The sequence below is a fragment of the Equus przewalskii genome, chromosome 15 (assembly GCF_037783145.1).
Source record: "Equus przewalskii isolate Varuska chromosome 15, EquPr2, whole genome shotgun sequence".
NCBI lineage: Eukaryota > Metazoa > Chordata > Mammalia > Perissodactyla > Equidae > Equus > Equus przewalskii.
The window spans coordinates 36,691,688-36,708,735 of record NC_091845.1 but is presented as its reverse complement, the minus strand read 5'-3'; the positions used below and the strand labels follow the sequence as shown (position 1 = coordinate 36,708,735).

General features: G+C 59.7%; 2 protein-coding genes across 13 annotated transcripts in view; both read left to right on the top strand.

Annotated features, from left to right (window-relative positions):
• NISCH (nischarin) overlaps positions 1-3,242 on the top strand; it is a 34,738-nt gene extending 31,496 nt beyond the window's left edge. For all 8 annotated transcript variants that reach the window (XM_070575058.1, XM_070575057.1, XM_008513108.2 and 5 more), the window contains 4 exons: positions 120-276; positions 784-912; positions 1,425-1,586; positions 2,008-3,242. In XM_070575058.1, coding sequence (XP_070431159.1) covers positions 120-276; positions 784-912; positions 1,425-1,586; positions 2,008-2,618 — 1,059 coding nt within the window. In that variant the 3' untranslated portion in view covers positions 2,619-3,242. The remainder of the gene's footprint in view (positions 1-119; positions 277-783; positions 913-1,424; positions 1,587-2,007) is intronic.
• Positions 3,243-5,480: 2,238 nt separating this feature from the next.
• The window catches only part of STAB1 (stabilin 1), a 27,352-nt gene continuing 15,784 nt past the window's right edge, over positions 5,481-17,048 (top strand). For 2 of the 5 annotated variants that reach the window (XM_070575011.1, XM_070575009.1), the window contains exons 1-21: positions 5,531-5,712; positions 9,989-10,125; positions 10,443-10,558; positions 10,805-10,890; positions 10,962-11,031; positions 11,407-11,502; positions 11,812-11,922; positions 12,178-12,374; positions 12,616-12,746; positions 12,929-13,056; positions 13,353-13,441; positions 13,657-13,794; positions 13,932-14,075; positions 14,155-14,217; positions 14,517-14,630; positions 14,736-14,789; positions 15,008-15,088; positions 15,512-15,670; positions 16,110-16,172; positions 16,417-16,512; positions 16,760-16,846. In XM_070575011.1, the coding sequence (XP_070431112.1) occupies positions 5,635-5,712; positions 9,989-10,125; positions 10,443-10,558; positions 10,805-10,890; positions 10,962-11,031; positions 11,407-11,502; positions 11,812-11,922; positions 12,178-12,374; positions 12,616-12,746; positions 12,929-13,056; positions 13,353-13,441; positions 13,657-13,794; positions 13,932-14,075; positions 14,155-14,217; positions 14,517-14,630; positions 14,736-14,789; positions 15,008-15,088; positions 15,512-15,670; positions 16,110-16,172; positions 16,417-16,512; positions 16,760-16,846 (2,238 nt within the window). In that variant the 5' untranslated portion in view covers positions 5,531-5,634. Of the gene's footprint in view, positions 5,713-9,988; positions 10,126-10,442; positions 10,559-10,804; positions 10,891-10,961; positions 11,032-11,406; positions 11,503-11,811; positions 11,923-12,177; positions 12,375-12,615; positions 12,747-12,928; positions 13,057-13,352; positions 13,442-13,656; positions 13,795-13,931; positions 14,076-14,154; positions 14,218-14,516; positions 14,631-14,735; positions 14,790-15,007; positions 15,089-15,511; positions 15,671-16,109; positions 16,173-16,416; positions 16,513-16,759; positions 16,847-17,048 lie in introns of all 5 variants that reach the window. The other 3 variants (XM_070575008.1, XM_070575010.1, XM_070575007.1) reach the window with 2 other exon arrangements.

Genomic DNA, 17,048 nt, shown 5'->3' with positions numbered 1-17,048 from the left:
GGCTGATGGGTGGGTGCCCTACCCAGAGGTCTGTTTTCAGGCACAGTCTAGAAGAGAAGGTGTGTGCCCTGCCCATACCTGCCCTGCTGCAGGCCCAAACCCAGCCCCTCTGTGTCCAGGTTGAAAACGAGGAACTGAGGCACCTCATGTGGTCCTCAGTGGTGTTCTACCAGACCCCGGGGCTGGAGGTGACTGCCTGCGTGCTGCTCTCCACCAAGGCCGTGTACTTCGTGCTGCACGACGGTCTCCGCCGCTACTTCTCCGAGCCACTGCAGGGTAGGCACTGAGGCCTGCTGGTACCCAGGAGCTCAGAGCATTTGCCCAAGGAGATGGCCTGCGCTCCATCTCTAGAGCCAACTGGGTGGCCTCAGGTAGCAGCGACTCCACTGCATTGGGCCAAGAATCCCCTGTCTGAGGAAGAGCAGTGGTAATGGCACTTGCCTCCCGGAGCTATGGTGAGGGACCTAGGGCCAAGCGTGAAAGCCCAGGAACTGGCTGTGACAAGGAGGGTTGGGCAGCCTCTGCTCTTTGCAACCTCACTGGGAGCCTTATCCAATGGCCTGTTGTTGGGCTTCTGGTGACCTCTGAGCCAGGCAAGGGTCAGATCCTAGAATGCATTGCTCTAAGGCCTTGTGTGTATAGAGGCAATGGTGGCTCCTCGCAAGGCCTCAACAGGCCAGGCTGGCCAAGGGGACCCATTCCTATTGGCCACAGCTGTGCACCTGGGACCCTCATGCTTGCCTGGCACAGCCACCGCCATGCTCAGTCCCTTTCTCTCCACAGATTTCTGGCATCAGAAAAACACTGACTACAACAACAGTCCCTTCCACATCTCTCAGTGTTTTGTTTTAAAACTCAGCGACCTGCAGGCAGTCAATGTTGGGCTTTTTGACCAGTATTTCCGGCTGACGGGTGAGTGACCACTGCCTTGTTCTATTTTGGGTGAAGGCCAGCGTCACTAGTGGGCTTCCACCTTCCACATGTGGGTGCGTTATCACAGCCAGAGTTATCTCTGCTCGCGAGATGCCTCAGCGGGGCGAGCGGAAGCCGTTTCAGGAACTGCTGAGAGTGCAGAATCACCCCGGGCCTGGGGCGGGCGGCGGGGGCAGCGGCAGCGAAGGGCCAGCCGGGCGGGCAGAGCCGGCCCTGGCCTTATGGGCAGGATGTTTCTGACTCACACTTCCTGAAGAGAGAAAGCCAAGCTCTTTCCCTAATGCCTCTGTATCCCCTTCCAGAAAAATGTCACAGCCCTTCCGGCCAGAGAAATGTCCGTCTTCCCAGGCCCCTGATGCTTTCCCACGTGGGCCTGGCTCTGTGGTCCTCAGGTTCAGGCTGACCTGCTGGAGAGTAGGCATGGCTCCAGGGGCGGGGACGAGGACGGGCTAGTGGCGACCTGCAACCCTGACCAACCTCTTCTCCCTCAGGCTCCTCTCCAGTACAGGTGGTTACCTGCTTGACGCGGGACAGCTATCTGACACACTGCTTCCTCCAGCACCTCATGGCTGTGCTCTCCTCTCTGGAACGCACGCCCTCACCTGAGCCTGTTGACAAAGACTTCTACTCCGAGTTTGGGAACAAGACCACAGGTACCCCCACCCAGCTCAGGCTGCAGACAGGCCACCTGGGCTGACGTTGTGGGCCTCCTCACCAATCCCAAGGGCTGCAGCAGGCCCCAGGGCACCTCTCTGTGTCCCAGAACCCTCTCTGCCTCTGTCTCACTTTTTCTCTTTTCTCGCTTAGCCTCTGGGGGTTTTACGTGGGCTTTTGCATGGCAGAGTCTCCATCCCACCCAAACCCTCAACCATCTGGCAGACGCATCTCAAGTGTCAGCTCTGCTCTGGGCTGCTGGCCTGTGGGTCTCCGCGCAGGCACGGGGCCTAGAGTGCTCTCTCTCACCTCTGACAGCAGCTCATGTTGCTGTCTCTGGGTGGCTTGGGGCCTTTGGTGCTCCCAGCCCCACCGCAGGCCATTGCAGGCTCCAGCCCTGGTGGGCGTCTCTCTTTGCAGGGAAGATGGAGAACTATGAGCTGATCCACTCAAGCCGCGTCAAGTTCACCTACCCCAGCGAAGAGGAGATTGGGGACCTGACATTTATCGTGGCCCAGAAGATGGCTGACCCAGAGAAGGCACCGGCCCTCAGCATCCTGCTGTACATACAGGCCTTCCAGGTGGGCACGCCACCACCTGGGCGCTGCAGGGGCATGCTGCGCCCCAAAACGCTCCTGCTCACCAGTGCCGAGATCTTTCTCCTGGACGAGGACTTTGTCCATTACCCACTGCCTGAGTTCGCCAAAGAGCCACCACAGAGGGACCGGTACCGGCTGGACGACGGCCGCCGTGTCCGGGACCTGGACCGCGTGCTCATGGGCTACCAGACCTACCCACAGGCTCTTACCCTTGTTTTTGATGACGTACAGGGCCAGGACCTCATGGGCAATGTCACCCTGGACCACTTTGGGGAGGTGCCAGGTGGCCCGGCCAGAGCTGGCCAGGGCCGTGAGGTCCAGTGGCAGGTGTTTGTCCCCAGTGCCGAGAGCCGCGAGAAGCTCATCTCATTGTTGGCCCGCCAGTGGGAGGCCCTGTGTGGCCGGGAGCTGCCTGTTGAGCTCACCGGCTAGCCCGGGGTGCAGCCAGCCCTCGCCCTCCATGTCCAGCCTGGCATCCACGCAGGGCGGGAGCAGGCTTTCTCTGTTCTTTTTAAAGTAATTTCCCCTCTCTTTTGGTACCTTCATCTGAGTGTCCTCCCAGAGAATGTGAACATACGTGTTCAGTTGATTCTTTCTAATCCTGGGAGTGACAGCACCAGCCCCTCCAGGGCCTCCATGTGCTGTCAGCCTCTCGTGGTATGTTGCCTGCCCTGGTGCGACATGGCCAGGCACACCAGTGTTGTGTCTTTTGTCATGAGACCGTTGTTAACATGTGGCACTGTGGGTCTGATTTACTCTGTTACGCGTCCTTTCCTGAAACGTGGAGTCTAGTCTCGTGGATGTAGCTGTCATTGTGGGCATTTGCTGCTAATCGTGAAGCTGGCAGCAAAATGCACATTAGAAGCTCCCACCCTGTGCAGTTTTCCAAAGTGGGGGCCTCTCCTGGTCCAGACAAATGGGAGAGCACAGTGGGGGCAGGAGGCCCCCAGGCCTTGGGGCTGAGAGGGGTGGGGGCAGGGGACCTAGAGCTGCCAGCACCAAGTGTGATTCCTGTTGCCTATTTTCTCTATTCCAATAAAGCAAAGTTTGACACAGTCTGGGTCTTTTATTTCAAGGGTCACTGGGGTCCCAGTAGGGCACTGGCCCAGGGCATGGTTGGCCTGAGAGAGAGAGGGTGCCCTAGAGATGCAGGAAGTTGAGATGTTCGGAGAAAGGGAGGAGGCAGGAGGGCATGAAAGGCAAAGGGAGCAGCTGTCCCAGGGCCAGATGTTTGTGGGTGACACTGGAGCCTGGGACGGGGAGGTGCGAGGGCACCTTTGGACAGGGCCGTGCTTGGCTGTGGCTAAACCATGAGCCTCAGTACACGAGAAGAGAGTGAAACTCCACAGGGCACCCCTGGCAAGCTGGCCAGCTGGCTCACTGCCCTTCTGCCTCCTACTAGTCTGGACTGTCACACTCAGATCCAGCTCCACCTGAAGCTACAGCCTGTGGTGAGGGTAGGGCCTAGCATCTGGGATCGCTTCTTGTGTGGGGTTTGGTGGGGGGGGGAATCTCACCAAGATGGCCCAAGGAGGAAGGCCTATGGGGAGGTGGCCCCGTTCCCCCTCTGTGTCTGCATTCACCTTCTCAGAGACATGGGTTGCCTCAGGGAGCCCTGCCCAGGTAGGACCTGGAACTTCCTGGGGACTCAGCCCTCATGCCCCACCCTTCCTCACACCATTCCCACCCCCAGAGTAGGGCCCTTGAGCCCCACTCCCTCATCTGTCTCAGCCTCCCTCTCTCATCCAGGCCCAGTCAGGAGCCTCAGCCCAAGGCCACGGGGTCATTGGCAGGATTTGTGGGGAGGTGGGTAGAGTGGCCAACCCGGCTCCCAGGCCTGCTGCTTCTCAGTTTTCCTTCTGCGCCAGCGGAGTGGAATCCTCACCTGGAGGACCTGTCGCCCTCAGGAAGTCTGTGAGGAGAGCCACCAAGGTGGGAGTCTCCCTACTTAACAACCCCCCCCCCCACCGCCACCAGATCTCAAACACCAGCTCCAGGGCCCCTCCAGCTGGTGGGGGGAGGAGCCAGGTGACAAGAGGTCCTCCAATGAGGTCTTTATCAAAGGCCTTTATAAACAGCCACCTGCCTCTCTCCATCTCAGTTACGTCATCTGTAAACAGGCTGATGTTGACCAGAGGCAGGGTCCACATGCCCAGGCCTGGCACACAGAAGCCTCACCACCTGGGTTACTGTTCCAGATCCTGCAGCCCGATGTGTGACAGCCGACCTCAGCTTGGGTCCATGAGGACAGGACCTATGGTGGGGGACTCTGCAGGGAGCAGACCTGGGACTGTGGATCTTAACACTGATGAGCTGAACAACCTTAGGTGAGTTACCCAGCCCCTCGGAGCTTCAGTTTTCCCCCCAGTAATAGGAGGATAATGAAAGTAACTGCCTTCATTCATTCACTCATTCCTCAAATCAGTATTGAGCATCTACTATGTGAACCAGCCAGACACCGTCCCTGCTCCCCTATAGCTGACATTCTGGTGGGGGACAGAAAATGAACTAAATAAACCAGTGTCAGCTGGTGGCTGGTGCTACAAGGAAATGAAGGCTGGTGACCTTTGACCTGAGGCGACCTTGTGGTGAGTCTGTGTGAGAGGATCTCGGGTAACAGCAGCACCACAGGAGCTCGCTTCCCATGGTTAAGGAGTAGAAAGGTCCACATGGCTGGAGCAGTGAGGAGGTGGACAGGCGACAAGGTCAGAGAGGCCCGTGGCCTGGCATGGAGAGGGGTTTGGCGTGTGGTGGGAAGCCTCGGTGCCTGGGCTGCTGAGTGGAGGACGGATCGAGGAGGGAGGGGCACTGGCAGCAGGGAGACCACTGAGGAGGCCCCACTGGTGGAGAAGGGGGGTGCAGGGACTCAGTGCGGGTCAAGTGGTGGAGGCGGACGGGCAGGTGAGAGGAGGAGTGGTCTGATGCGCTGTCCACTTAGCACAGAGCCTGGCAGGGAGCAGGAGGCCCACCTATACCCTCAGCAGTGGGAGAGGTGAGGCAGACAGACCTGATTCAGGGGCTGCCCTACCCGCAACCGCCAGAGCCTCCCAGAGCCTCTGAATGGAATATGCTGGGCTTGCAGACCCTCGGGAGGAGAGTTTTCATTGGAATTATCTCCGATAGACCCCAGGCTTGTAGCTAATGGTGGGCTTGGAGGCTGTGATGCCAGGAGAAGGGTCCCAGGTCAGGAAGCCCCGAGCAGAGCCCAGGCCATCCATGCTGGGGTCAGTGGCCAGCACCTTCCCTTCCGCCTGCAGGCTGCTGATACGCAGGAGGAAATCCTGGCGGGTTCCTGTGGGGGTGAGCTGGCGGGGCCTCCGGACTGCTTTTAAAGCGACTGCCTGCCCCATCCCGCCTACTCGCCCTGTGCCTGCCTTCTAGAGCTCATTCCCCACGCCGGCTGCCCCGACTCTGTCCTGGACAGCACGCGCGCCAGCCACCATCGGCCATGGCAGGGCCCCGGGGCCTCCTGCTCAGCCTCCTGGCCTTCTGCCTAGCAGGCTCCGGCTTTGTCATGGGGCAGAAGGTGAGTGTGAGCCATTTGCAGAGGGGCATGGTATCCAGGCCCAGCCGTCCAGTGGTGGGAGCAGGGAGGGAGTGTACACAGATTGGGCATGAATCTGCTTGGGGACACATGGGGCAGCTGGTACTTGTCTGACCTTCACGGGGCAGGACCAGAGGGCCAGGCTGTTACGCCCACCTCTGCAGGCTGAGGTCCGTGTCTGGTAGTTTGGGGTAGCAGGCGTGTATCAGCCTGCTCTCCTCTAACTGCGCCCAGCCGGCCAGCTGTGTGGTGTGGGCAGCCATCCCAGGGCTCCCCAGCCTTGGGGTGAGGGGTACAGAGCCAGGCCCATCCTCCTGCCCTTCCTGCCCAGACTGAGGCGGGGTCTCTGTGTGGCCCTGACATGAGGATTGGAGATGTGTTCACCCCCAACCCTCATGGGGCTGGCAGACTGACTCACGTGGAACATGTGTGTGTGTGCTGGGTGTGTGTGCACGTGTGTGTGCCTGTGTCCAGCCCTGAAAGTACTCAGAAGCAAAATGACGTCTACTTACCTCCAGCTCCTCTGGGTCAACAGCAGCCAGCAATAACACCCTCAAGCCTAAGAGCGCAGCCCTGGGCACACCAGGCCTTCTCCCCTCAAGTCCTCACAGCCCCTGGGGCACTGATCTAGGGCAGCGTTCCTGTTCTCCGCCTGAGAAAGCCAAGGCCCCAGGATGATGGAGACGGGTCAGGACAACTCTGGAGCTGTGCTCCAGACACTCTGATTCCCTATCCAGCCTTTTGGGAGGAGCAGACAGGGTCCTGGTGTGTGACTCTCAGGTCCATGTGTGCTAGCCACCTCCAGTCTGTCTGTCTGTAGTTCCACCCAGGTCCCATAGGAGGGACATTGTCCCTGTTGGAGTTTCTAGAAGAGCCTCCCACCCTGAGTATGGAGATAGAGTCCCCTGGCTGGGGCCTGCCTCCGGTGAGGGACCCTCCCCTGTGAGGCTAAGTTCATCTGATTCTTGAGGCAACTGCTGTTGCCTCATCTCACTAACAGGCAAACTGCACTCCAGAGAGAGAAAGGGCTCGCCCAGGATCCCGCTGCCAGGCAGAACCAGCACAGGGAGCTAGGCCCCTGCCACCACCAGGCTCTTTCTCTTGTATCCATATGGTCCCTCAGAGATGGGGCAGGGAGAGGGGCCTCACCAGCTTCAGGGCCAGGTCAGGGCTGGGGACAGGCAGATCTGAGGCTAAAAGGTGACAGTGATGGTGGAAAAGCCAAGGGTCCCAAGCTGAGCCCTGCAGGTAGGTTCCTCTCCCTCTCTGCCTCAGTTTCCCCATCTGTACAATGAAGGGAATTTCAAAGACCTTGCCACCTCCTTATGTTCTGGGAACAGGTGTCAACAAAGGGCCTGAGGCCGGGAATTTTTCCCGTCAGAGACCTATGGCTCTGACCACCTCTAAGCCTACATTCTGGGCTGGTCTCAGACAGCCTGGGCCAGGGAAGAGGGTCCCAACGGCTCTTGTGGATAGGGACGCGGCAGTGCTGGCCGCTTCTCACACATGCTCAATCACTCAGCCCTCCCGGGTCCCCAGGTAGCATGAGACCCTCCGTAAATAGTAGGAAACTGAGGCTCTGTGGGGAAGGGATGACCTCTGGCTCACACAGCCAGTGAGGGGCAGGAACAGGACTCAGACACAGGTAGGCGCAGGCAGAAGAGTAGGGAAAGCTTCCTGGAGGAGGGGGTCTTAGCACCTGTCCATTCAACAGCCTTTTACCAAGCACTGCCTCTGCATACGGCGTGTGCTGGTGCTGGTAGAGCCTGTGGTCTCCAGCTGGAGTTTGAAAGCAGAGGAGCATTGATCTGGGGCAGGGGAAAGCAGTTTGAGGGGCCCTTCTTCTCTGGGGGAGTTTGGGTTCTGGGTCCCGGGCCCCAGCTTGTGGGAATTTTTTCCACCTTCTCACAACAAGCTTGACACTTCGCGTCTGCCCAACTTCCCCAGAGCGCCTCTGTGGGAAGCAGACGTTGCAAAATCAGTTCTGGATTGGGACAGGGAGGGGGACAGCACCCGCGTGGCTCCGGCGAGTCCCGAGGTGCCCCCAGGAAGAAAGGAATCTGATTCAGCACTTGGCCATGATCCGGCCTCACCCCGCCCAGCGGGACCAACAGCAAGACTGAGGGCTGGGGCTGCTGATGCTCCTTCCAGGCTGCCAGGTGGAGGGGACCTGAGTGCCTACCTCTAGTGTGGTCCCTGGAGAGAAGTGTGAGTTGACAGCTGGCTTATCCATCCATCACCATTTCACACACATTTACATGCTCAACATCCTGTGCATGATCATCCACCAAAGGACCCAAGGCTCCGGCTTCCTCCCGTGCCCGTAACTTACCCGCCACTTCATCGAACCCTGCTCGGCCCAAGCTTGAGGCCAGTGCTCTTTCATTCCCCCTGAGCCCGTATTTAGGGCTGACCAACATTCATCTGAGAGCTGGTCCCTGGGCCAGTGGTGGCTGGGCTGGCAGCTGTGCCACAGGGGATCCAGCCGCCTGCCAAGCCTTTGCCCTGAGCCAGCAGTTGCCCAGCCCTGGAGTTACCCAACTTCCTAGTTGCTCCCTGGCTCAGCAAAGACCGAGCCTCAGAGTGGGTAATGAGACCACAAGCCCCCTGCCGCACAGCTCGGCCTGAGGCCACTCGCAGCAACTTCCCTCTTTGCAGACCGCAGAGGCATGGGCAGAGAAGGCCAAATCACAGTGGCAGAGAGGCTGCTGGTGTCACCAGAAGAAAGCATCAGGCCCAGTTTCTCCTTTTCTCGTGCTCTGAGAAGCCACACATCTGTAATGTGGTTCAGGAAGAGGCGCGCTCCCTTTGGACCACAGTGTGTTCAGCATTTTTTAGATGAGAACATCTTAGCTTCTCCAGGCCATGCCCCTGGTCCCAGAAACTTCTCCTCCATCAAAACACACCTTCCTAGGGCCCTTTCTTGCGCTTACAACCTCAAGTTTAGCTACCGCCCCTCCAGGGCACAGTGCTGTAGGTTACTGGGATGTTGTTGCCATAGAGGTAGCCCCAGTGGTGGTGGACTCGTCGGAAGCACGGCGGGCCAGTGAATGGGACCGCAGGCCTGGTGCTTCCTTGGCACACTCAGGTGATGGCCTCTTCCCCTGCCCCCACCTCTGTTCTCCACGCAGCCCAAGGGCCCATTTAAAACAGAAACTGAGTCACGGGGCTGCCCCTGACTCCCACTCCCCTCTCTGGCCTGGCTCCCAGCCCCTCTCCAGCCTCTCCTCGGTTGCTCTCTGCCTGTCACATGCGGTTGTTTGTTCCTTCCCACTTCCTGGCTTTTGCCTCTCCTGTCCCCTCTGCTAGGAGCACTGGCCCTGGCCAACTCTCATGCATCCTTCAGGTCCCAGGTCAATTGTCACCTCACCTGGAAAGCCACCTGGACCTCAGCCTGGGTCCTCTCAGCTCCCTCACTGCCTGCATTGCCCGTCCGGTGATAGGCAGGGGATCCCTGGGCCCCGGCCATTGCGTGAGGCCAGGGGCCAGGCTTGGGGTCGGGGCTCAGGGAATGGGACTGCTTGGCCCAAATGTGTGCAGACCCCTTGCCCAGGCCTGTTCCCACAGGTCAGCATCTAGGGTCTGGGGCTGGCTCCTAGGTCTCTGACCCCAGGGCAGCAGAGAGGACCTTTGGGCTTGCTAAAAGTGTCATTCAAGAGCACAGCGGGCGTATACTCAGAGCAGAGCGATGACTGGAGAGCTGGCCCCATGGTGCATGGCTGAAAATTTGTGTCCTGCCTCTGCCCGGGAATTGGGGATGGTCACCATGTTCTCCTCCCAAACAGTGTCAGCCATGTCATTTAAAGTTTATTTTTAAATGAAAAGTGAGAATGAGCACTAGGTTGAGAGTCCAAGTTCTAGTCCCTGATTTGCACCCAGTCACTGGGTGGCTTTGCATGAGGGCTGTCAGCCGGGGTTCAGTTTTCCCATATAAATGGGCTGGGCTGGGAACAAAATGGCTGGATGCTCTTTGTGTCAGAAGGTATAGACTCTCAGGCTTCTGGGCATGCTTTTGGGGCCCTGGGCAGAGGTATGTGGCTATGGACATAGGAACATGCTGTGGCAGTGACGACCTGCAACAGGCAGGTTTCCCCCAGTCTCTCAGGAACTTCCTTGTCCTCATTGCATCCCCACCGAACAGGTGGGAAACCAAGGCCTGGGGAGGGGTGCTAGGTCTTGCCACAATCGGGACAGAGTCCGGACTGGGTTCAGGGTCCAGGGTCTAGGCCCCTCACTCCAAACCCTACCTGTGGCCCAGGTTCTGTCCAGACGATGCGACGTGAAGACGAAGTTTGTCACTCACATGCCCTGCACCTTGTGCCCCATCATCAAGAAGCAGACGTGTCCCCCAGGCTGGCTTCGGGAGTTCCCAGGGAAGATATCACAGGACTGCCGGTGTGGACCCCATTCCCCATCCCTGCCGCTTCCAGGAATGTCCTGTAGGGTGGGAGTCTGGCAGGCCTGGGGAGCGAGGACGGGGACTCACTTACCCGTGTGTCTGTTGGCCCCTCCAGTGGGCAGCGTAGGCAGGGAGGAAGGAGTGAGGGGGCAGGGGCGGGCGGTGGTTATTGAGCTCTACTGTGCGCAGACCCAGTGCTCATCTCTGGGCCAGGCAGAGAGAAAGGAGGTGGAGTAAACCCAGCGTGGGGAGGCTGGGGTAGGGCTGCAGAGGGGGGGCCCCTCCCATCGCCCTGCCCACCCTTTGTCCCCAGCTACGAGGTGCAGCTGGGGGACTCCTTGGTGTCCATGAGCGGCTGCAGCCTGGAGTGCTGGAAGGATGTGGTGCAGAAGGCCTGCTGCCCTGGCTACTGGGGGTCCCAGTGCTACGGTACGGGGGAGGGAGGGGTCCCAGCCTTGTTCCTCACACCCCAGCCCTATTCCTGGCCTCCCGTCTGCAGCCTCTGCCTGCATACCCCATCAACTTGTTCATTTGATGAACACCCCGAGCCCACACAGCTTGGCCGTCTGGCTCTGGCTGCCCCAGAGGAGGGGCTGAGTCTGGGGCTGCCAGAGCTGCTGGGGTCAGGGTGAATCGAGAGTTCTTGGGGCAGAGCTGAGTTCTGGGGGTCCACAGAGTGCCCTGGGGGGGCTAAGACTCCATGCAACGGCCATGGGACCTGCCTGGATGGCATAGACAGGAACGGGACCTGTGTGTGCCAGGTAAGGGCTGGTCAGGGCTGGGGTGGGTGGCAGAGGAGAGGCCACACTGACTTGGTGAATCCCTCTGCCAGGAAAACTTCAGTGGCTCAGCCTGCCAGGATTGCCAAGACCCCAACCGGTTTGGGCCTGACTGCCAGTCAGGTAAGCACTGGCAGGGCAGGGGGGCAGGGCCAGTGTCCACCTGGGGGCCTGTGGGGACCTGGTCCCTATAACCAGCCCCACCAACCTCCCTCCCAGCCCCTCAGCCTCACATTTCTCCTCTAGGGACACGAACTCTGCTTCATAATACCTCTAGCCTTTGCACACACTGCTCTTGGAGGCCTCCTCCAGGAAGCCCTCCCTAAACCCCAGGCTGGGCCAGGTGCCTCCCCTCAGCTCCACCACACCTGAATTCTGTACTCTTGAGATTTTACCTGCTAGAACTGAGTTCTAGAAATGCAGAGGTCAGGGACTCGATGTCCCTGTGTGTCCCTGGCTGAGGCTTGGGTCCCATCTGTCCCTGTGTGTCCTTCCCAGTATGCAGCTGTGTGCATGGCGTGTGCCGCCATGGGCCGCTAGGGGATGGCAGCTGCCTGTGCTTTGCTGGATACACTGGACCCCGCTGTGACCAAGGTGAGCAGTGCTGCTGGGGCAGCGAGTGCTCAGTGATAAGAGCAGGAGAGGCCGATGGGGTGAGGGATGGGGCCTGAGCCTCAGCAGGACCTCTGTCCACAGCCTAATTTCTTTCTAAGTAGAGGAGGCACACGGATAGTCAGGCGGAGGGGTGTCATCTGAGACTTCCATTGCCAGAGGCCCAGAGGCCCAGAGGGGTCGAGGCCCTGGCCAGAGTCACACAGCAAATTGGGCAGAGCAACTTTGCTCCTGTGTTCCTCCGCAACCTGGGGCTTCAAGGCACTGCAATATTCTCCTTTTTCTGCTCAGAGCTTCCCGTCTGCCAGGCCCTGCACTGTCCCCAGAACGCCCAGTGCTCTGCAGAAGCCCCCACCTGCAGCTGCCTGCCTGGTCACACCCAGCAGGGCAGTGAATGCCGAGGTAAATCAGTGACCTAGAGGCTGGGGGCCCCAACTCAGGACGAGCAGGCTCTGGGAGGACATCCTGTTAATCCGCAAGTGCGATCTGGCTGTTTACAAGGAGGGAGAACTGTCCCTGAGGTGGGGGAAGGGGCCTATCCCCAAGGTCTAGATCAATCTGTTCACCCCATCTTTGGACCATCTTGGTAGAAGCTATGGGCGAGATGGGGCTCCTGGGTGCCCACCTCACTTGGGCTTGCTCTCTCTGCTCTGGCAGCCCCTGACCCCTGCCGGCCATCACCTTGCTCCCCATTGGCCCAGTGCTCGGTGAGCCCCAGGGGGCAGGCAGAGTGTCGCTGTCCTGAGAACTACCATGGTGATGGGATGGTGTGTCTGCCTCAGGACCCGTGCACCGCCAACCATGGTGGCTGCCCCAGCAACTCCACCTTGTGTCTGTACCAGAGGCCAGGCAAGGTGAGCCAGGGTGCTGAGCTGGGCCTGCACCACGGTCCACCCGCCCACACTGGCTGTGGGGTTCTGGACAAATCACAGGCCTCCTGGGGGCTTCAGATGCCCCATTTGTAAAAGGGGAAGAGGATGACAGCCCTATTCTCAGAGGGTGGCTGTGGGGGCCCAGCAGAGATCTGAGGGTTTGCAGACGCCAGCAGTTCTCATGGTCACGGTGTCACTGTCCTGTCCCTGCCTGGTGGCCCAGGCCTCCTGCTCATGTAAGCCAGGCCTGGTCAGCATCAACCACAATGCCTCCACGGGCTGCTTCGCCTACTGCCTCCCCAATTCCTGTGACCGGTCAGCCACCTGCCAGGTGACCCCCGATGGGAAGACCAGGTGGGCACATGGGTCTCGGGGTGGGCACCAGGGGCAAAGCAGAGAGGGTGGGCTGGGCAGGAGCAAGTATGCACACCTCTGCACACTCAGCTCAAGGGTCCTATGAGGATGGGTGGCTGAGGGCCAGGAGGTGGGGACTGGCCACACCCCCTGCCCTGACCACTTCCACCCATGTCCCCTAGCTGTGTATGCAAAGAGGGTGAGGTGGGGGATGGGCGTGCCTGCTACGGACACCTGCTCCATGAGGTACAGAAGGCCAGCCAGACGAGCACGGCATTCCTGCGCCTGAGAATTGCCCTCGCTATGCTGGGTGTGTGACCCCCACCACCTGCCTGTGACCTGCCCCTTGCACCCAGCTCTGCTGGCAGGGAGGGAGGGTCAGACTCTGCAGAGCTGTCTTGTTTCTCTGCCTAAGAGCTGTGGAAGCAGAGAGTGGGCTGTGGTGGGGCACATGATGGAGGTGGGAACTGGCCCCCTCCAGATCCTGATGCCCCCCATCTACCCTAGACCTAGACCCAATGCCCCTACTCCGACTCTCCAAAACCTAGCACTGATGCCTGAGGGTCTCCCAAGACCCACTCTGATGTGCCCTCTCCTGGTCCCCAGACCAGGGCTGCCGGGAGGTCCTCACCACGTCGGGCCCATTCACTGTGCTGGTGCCATCCATCTCCTCCATCTTCCCCAGGACCATGAACGTGAGCCCCTCCCCATTGAGAAGCTGGCTTCTGGCCCTTGCCTCCTCCCTGGACCCTGCCCTAAGCTTCAGGGCCCCTAGAGAGTCCCCAGTCCACACTCTGGGGAACTGAGGCCTAGGAGGCATCTTGTCCCCTCCGTTCCTTGGGCAGGGGTGGCTTGAAGAGGACCACCGACCCTGGATCCACTGAGCACCCCGATCCCCTTGTGCTCACAGGCATCCATTGCCCAGCAGCTCTGCAAACAGCACATCATTGCAGGGCAGCACATACTGGAGGAGTTAGGGACCCAGCACACACACAAGTGGTGGACGCTGGCCGGGCAGGAGATCACTGTCACCTTCAACAGATTCATGGTAAGGGGAGAACCTCAGCCTGGAGACCAGAGGGGTCCCGGTTTGGGGCACAGCCCAGGCAAAGGTATGGAGGTGGGATGGAGCCTCAGGACAGAGGGATGGCATATGGAGTCTGAGTCAGAGGTCTCATATCTTAGAGGAAGTACACCTACAAGTACAAAGATCAGCCCCAGCAGACATTCACCATCCACAAGGCCAACTACCCAGCAGTCAATGGCATCTTCCACGTGGTCACTGCCCTGCGATGGCAGCCCCCAACAGAGCTCCCTGAGGACCCCAAGGTAAGCCAGTGCCTTCTCCTCTGGGGCTGAGCAGCCTCACCCTCTTCTCTGGGGCCCTCATGCTCATCCCTTCCTACAGAGAACCATCAGCCAGATCCTTGCCTCCACTGAGGCCTTCAGCCGGTTTGAAACCATCCTGGAGGTGAGTTTGGGGGAAAAGTCCTAGTCCATCTGATCTTTTGGGCCAGGATCCCTCAACACCCAGAATCTGCCCCACGGTGATCTGAGGTTCTGCAGTAGCATGGGCAAAGGCCCATGCTCCCATCCTAGAACCTGCCCATCACCATCCTGAGGTTCTGTGGTAACATGGACCCATTGATGATATCTCCCCCTTACTCCCAGTGGGAGCTCCCTGTGGGCCGGGGGTGGCAGGGCCCAGGCAGGGCTCAGAGGTGGAGGTTGGCCACAGAGCCTCCCTGAGTCTGCCTCCCACCGCCACAGAACTGTGGGCTACCCTCCATCCTGGACGGGCCCGGGCCCTTCACAGTCTTTGCCCCAAGCAACGAGGCTGTGGACAGATTGCGTGACGGCCGCCTGATCTACCTCTTCACGGCAGTAAGCTCAGCTTGGAGAAGGGGTTGGGGACAGCGGGGCACCAGGGCCTCTACCCTCCCCCACCCTGCCAGGCCTCCAGCAGCCAAGTCCTCTCTCCCCTGCCAGGGCCTCTCCAAACTGCAGGAGCTGGTGAGGTACCACATCTACAGCCATGGCCAGGTGAGAGCTCCTCCTCCAGGAGGGCAGCCAGCTTGCACCCACTGGTGGGCTAGCAGGGGTTTATCTTCGGTTTCCAGTCTTCCCAGGGGCCCTTCTCCTCTCCCCTCCCATCTGGGCTATGATAGCACAGAGGAGAGCCCAGGGACCTGGGCAGCACTGGGCATAGCCCCAAGGTCTAGCCGGTGTCCAGCCTAAGGCCACCTTCTTCTCCACCCCAGCTGACCGTTGAGAAGCTCATCTCCAAGGGTCGGGTCCTCACCATGGCAAACCAGGTCCTGGCTGTGAATATCTCTGAGGAGGTGAGTTCCATGAACATCTGGATTGAATGGACAGATAGAGGGGCTGGTGACAACTGGCCAATTGTTTGGCCTCTTTCAGACCTGCCTTCATGCTCCGCCCCCCGTGGTGGGCAGGCCCTGGTGAGGGTCATATGGGAGGCAGGCACAGATCAAACCTTCTCCTGGGATCCAAAAGGCTGGGAGGGCTCCAAAGAGGAGGAGGGTGAGCACGTGGGCAGGGGGTGCTCCATGTGGTGGAAACAATGTGGGTCAGGGTACGGGGGCTGGAGCAGTTTTGCCGGAGCAGGAGGCATTGCTGAGGAGAGGGGAGCCGAGAGGGCCCGGCAGGCTGGGCCTTGCACTGAGCTGCAGAGGAGGCGGCAGCACTGGGGCTGGGCTGGGGCCTGCTGGGCTGGATGGGTTGCACACGGGGCTCTGCCACAGGGGCGCATCCTGCTGGGACCTGAGGGGGTCCCGCTACGGAGAGTCGATGTACTGGCTGCCAACGGTGTGATCCACATGCTGGAGGGCATCCTGCTGCCCCCGACCATCCTGCCCATCCTGCCCAAGCACTGTAACGAAGAGCAGCACAAGATCGTGGCGGTGAGCACACGCTGTGCAGTGAGCCTTCCGTGAGACCCCCACGTCGCTTTTGTAGGGCTCTTCTCCCAAGGGAAGGCCTACATGTGTGGGTGGGCTGATGGGGACTCTGGGGCCCAGGTGCAGACCCACGGATCCACCTGGATGTCCCCACCCCCAGCCCTCAGCAGTCGTCCTGATTGTCCCTTTGAGATCACTCTTGTGTCTTTGGCCCTCTGTCCCCAGCTTCCCTGCTGGGGTCTGTGATTCCCTCATCCTGTCACTCTGAGCCCTGCCCTACCACAGGGCCTTTGCCCTGGCTCTGTCCTCTGCCCAATCACCATCCCCTGGCCCTCCTGTGGATGACTCTTTCTCTGACCTCAGGTCTCAGCTCAATGCCACTTTCTTAGGGTTTGTTGAATGAATAAACCATGACTAACCCACCTCCCCTTGCCCTGCCTAGGGCTCCTGTGTGGACTGCCAAGCCCTGAACACCAGCACGTGCCCCCCCAACAGCGTGATGCTGGTAGGCATCCCTGGGCCCAGCCCTCAGGGCTGACTTCTGACTGCCTAGCAAGCTTTCTGCCCTGGGTCAGGGTGGGGAGGAGGGGCTGGGAGGCTAGGCTGGACCCGGAACCTCAGCACTCCTCGACCCACGGAGGATGGGAGTGCTGGACCCAGGGAGCTAAGGTCAATTGACCAGGGCAGCCTGGCAAAGAAGGCCAGCCCAGGACCCACGCCTGCTGACCAGCCTTGCACGGCCCACCCAGGACATCTTCCCTGAGGAGTGTGTCTACACCTATGACCCTAGTGGGCTCAACGTCCTGAAGAAGGGCTGTGCCCGCTACTGCAACCAGACCATCCTGGTGAGCCTGAGCATGGGTGCTCACTCCCTCGTGACCTAGGGCACTTGCCTTCTCCTCTGGGGCCCCCAGGCTGGGGCTGAGTGAGCTGCCCTCTTCAGAGAGCTGTGGTGCATTCTAGTGGTGGAAAAGGTGTCACAGAGGGGCCTCACCCACCCCCTTGCTCTAGAGATGGGACCAAGGAGCGGAAGCAGCCTGGGCAGTGGGGATGGCATGACCCTCCTGGACCCTCAGACACATTCTTTTACAGAAACCTGGCTGCTGCAAAGGGTTTTTTGGGCCTGACTGTGCGCAGTGTCCTGGGGGCTTCTCCAACCCCTGCTATGGCAAAGGCAATGTGAGTCTCCTCTTGCCCTGGGGTGAGGTGTCGGGGAGACAGGGGCTCCCTCCCGAGTTGGCCAGTAACTGGCTGTGTGTCTGAGCCAAGCCTGCCTGTCTCTGGCCTTGGGTTCCTCACGTCTAGGCAGTGGAAGCTGGACCCAATTATTTTTACTATTTTAATTAGAAATAGTTAGATAGATTTTTGTATCTATTTTCAT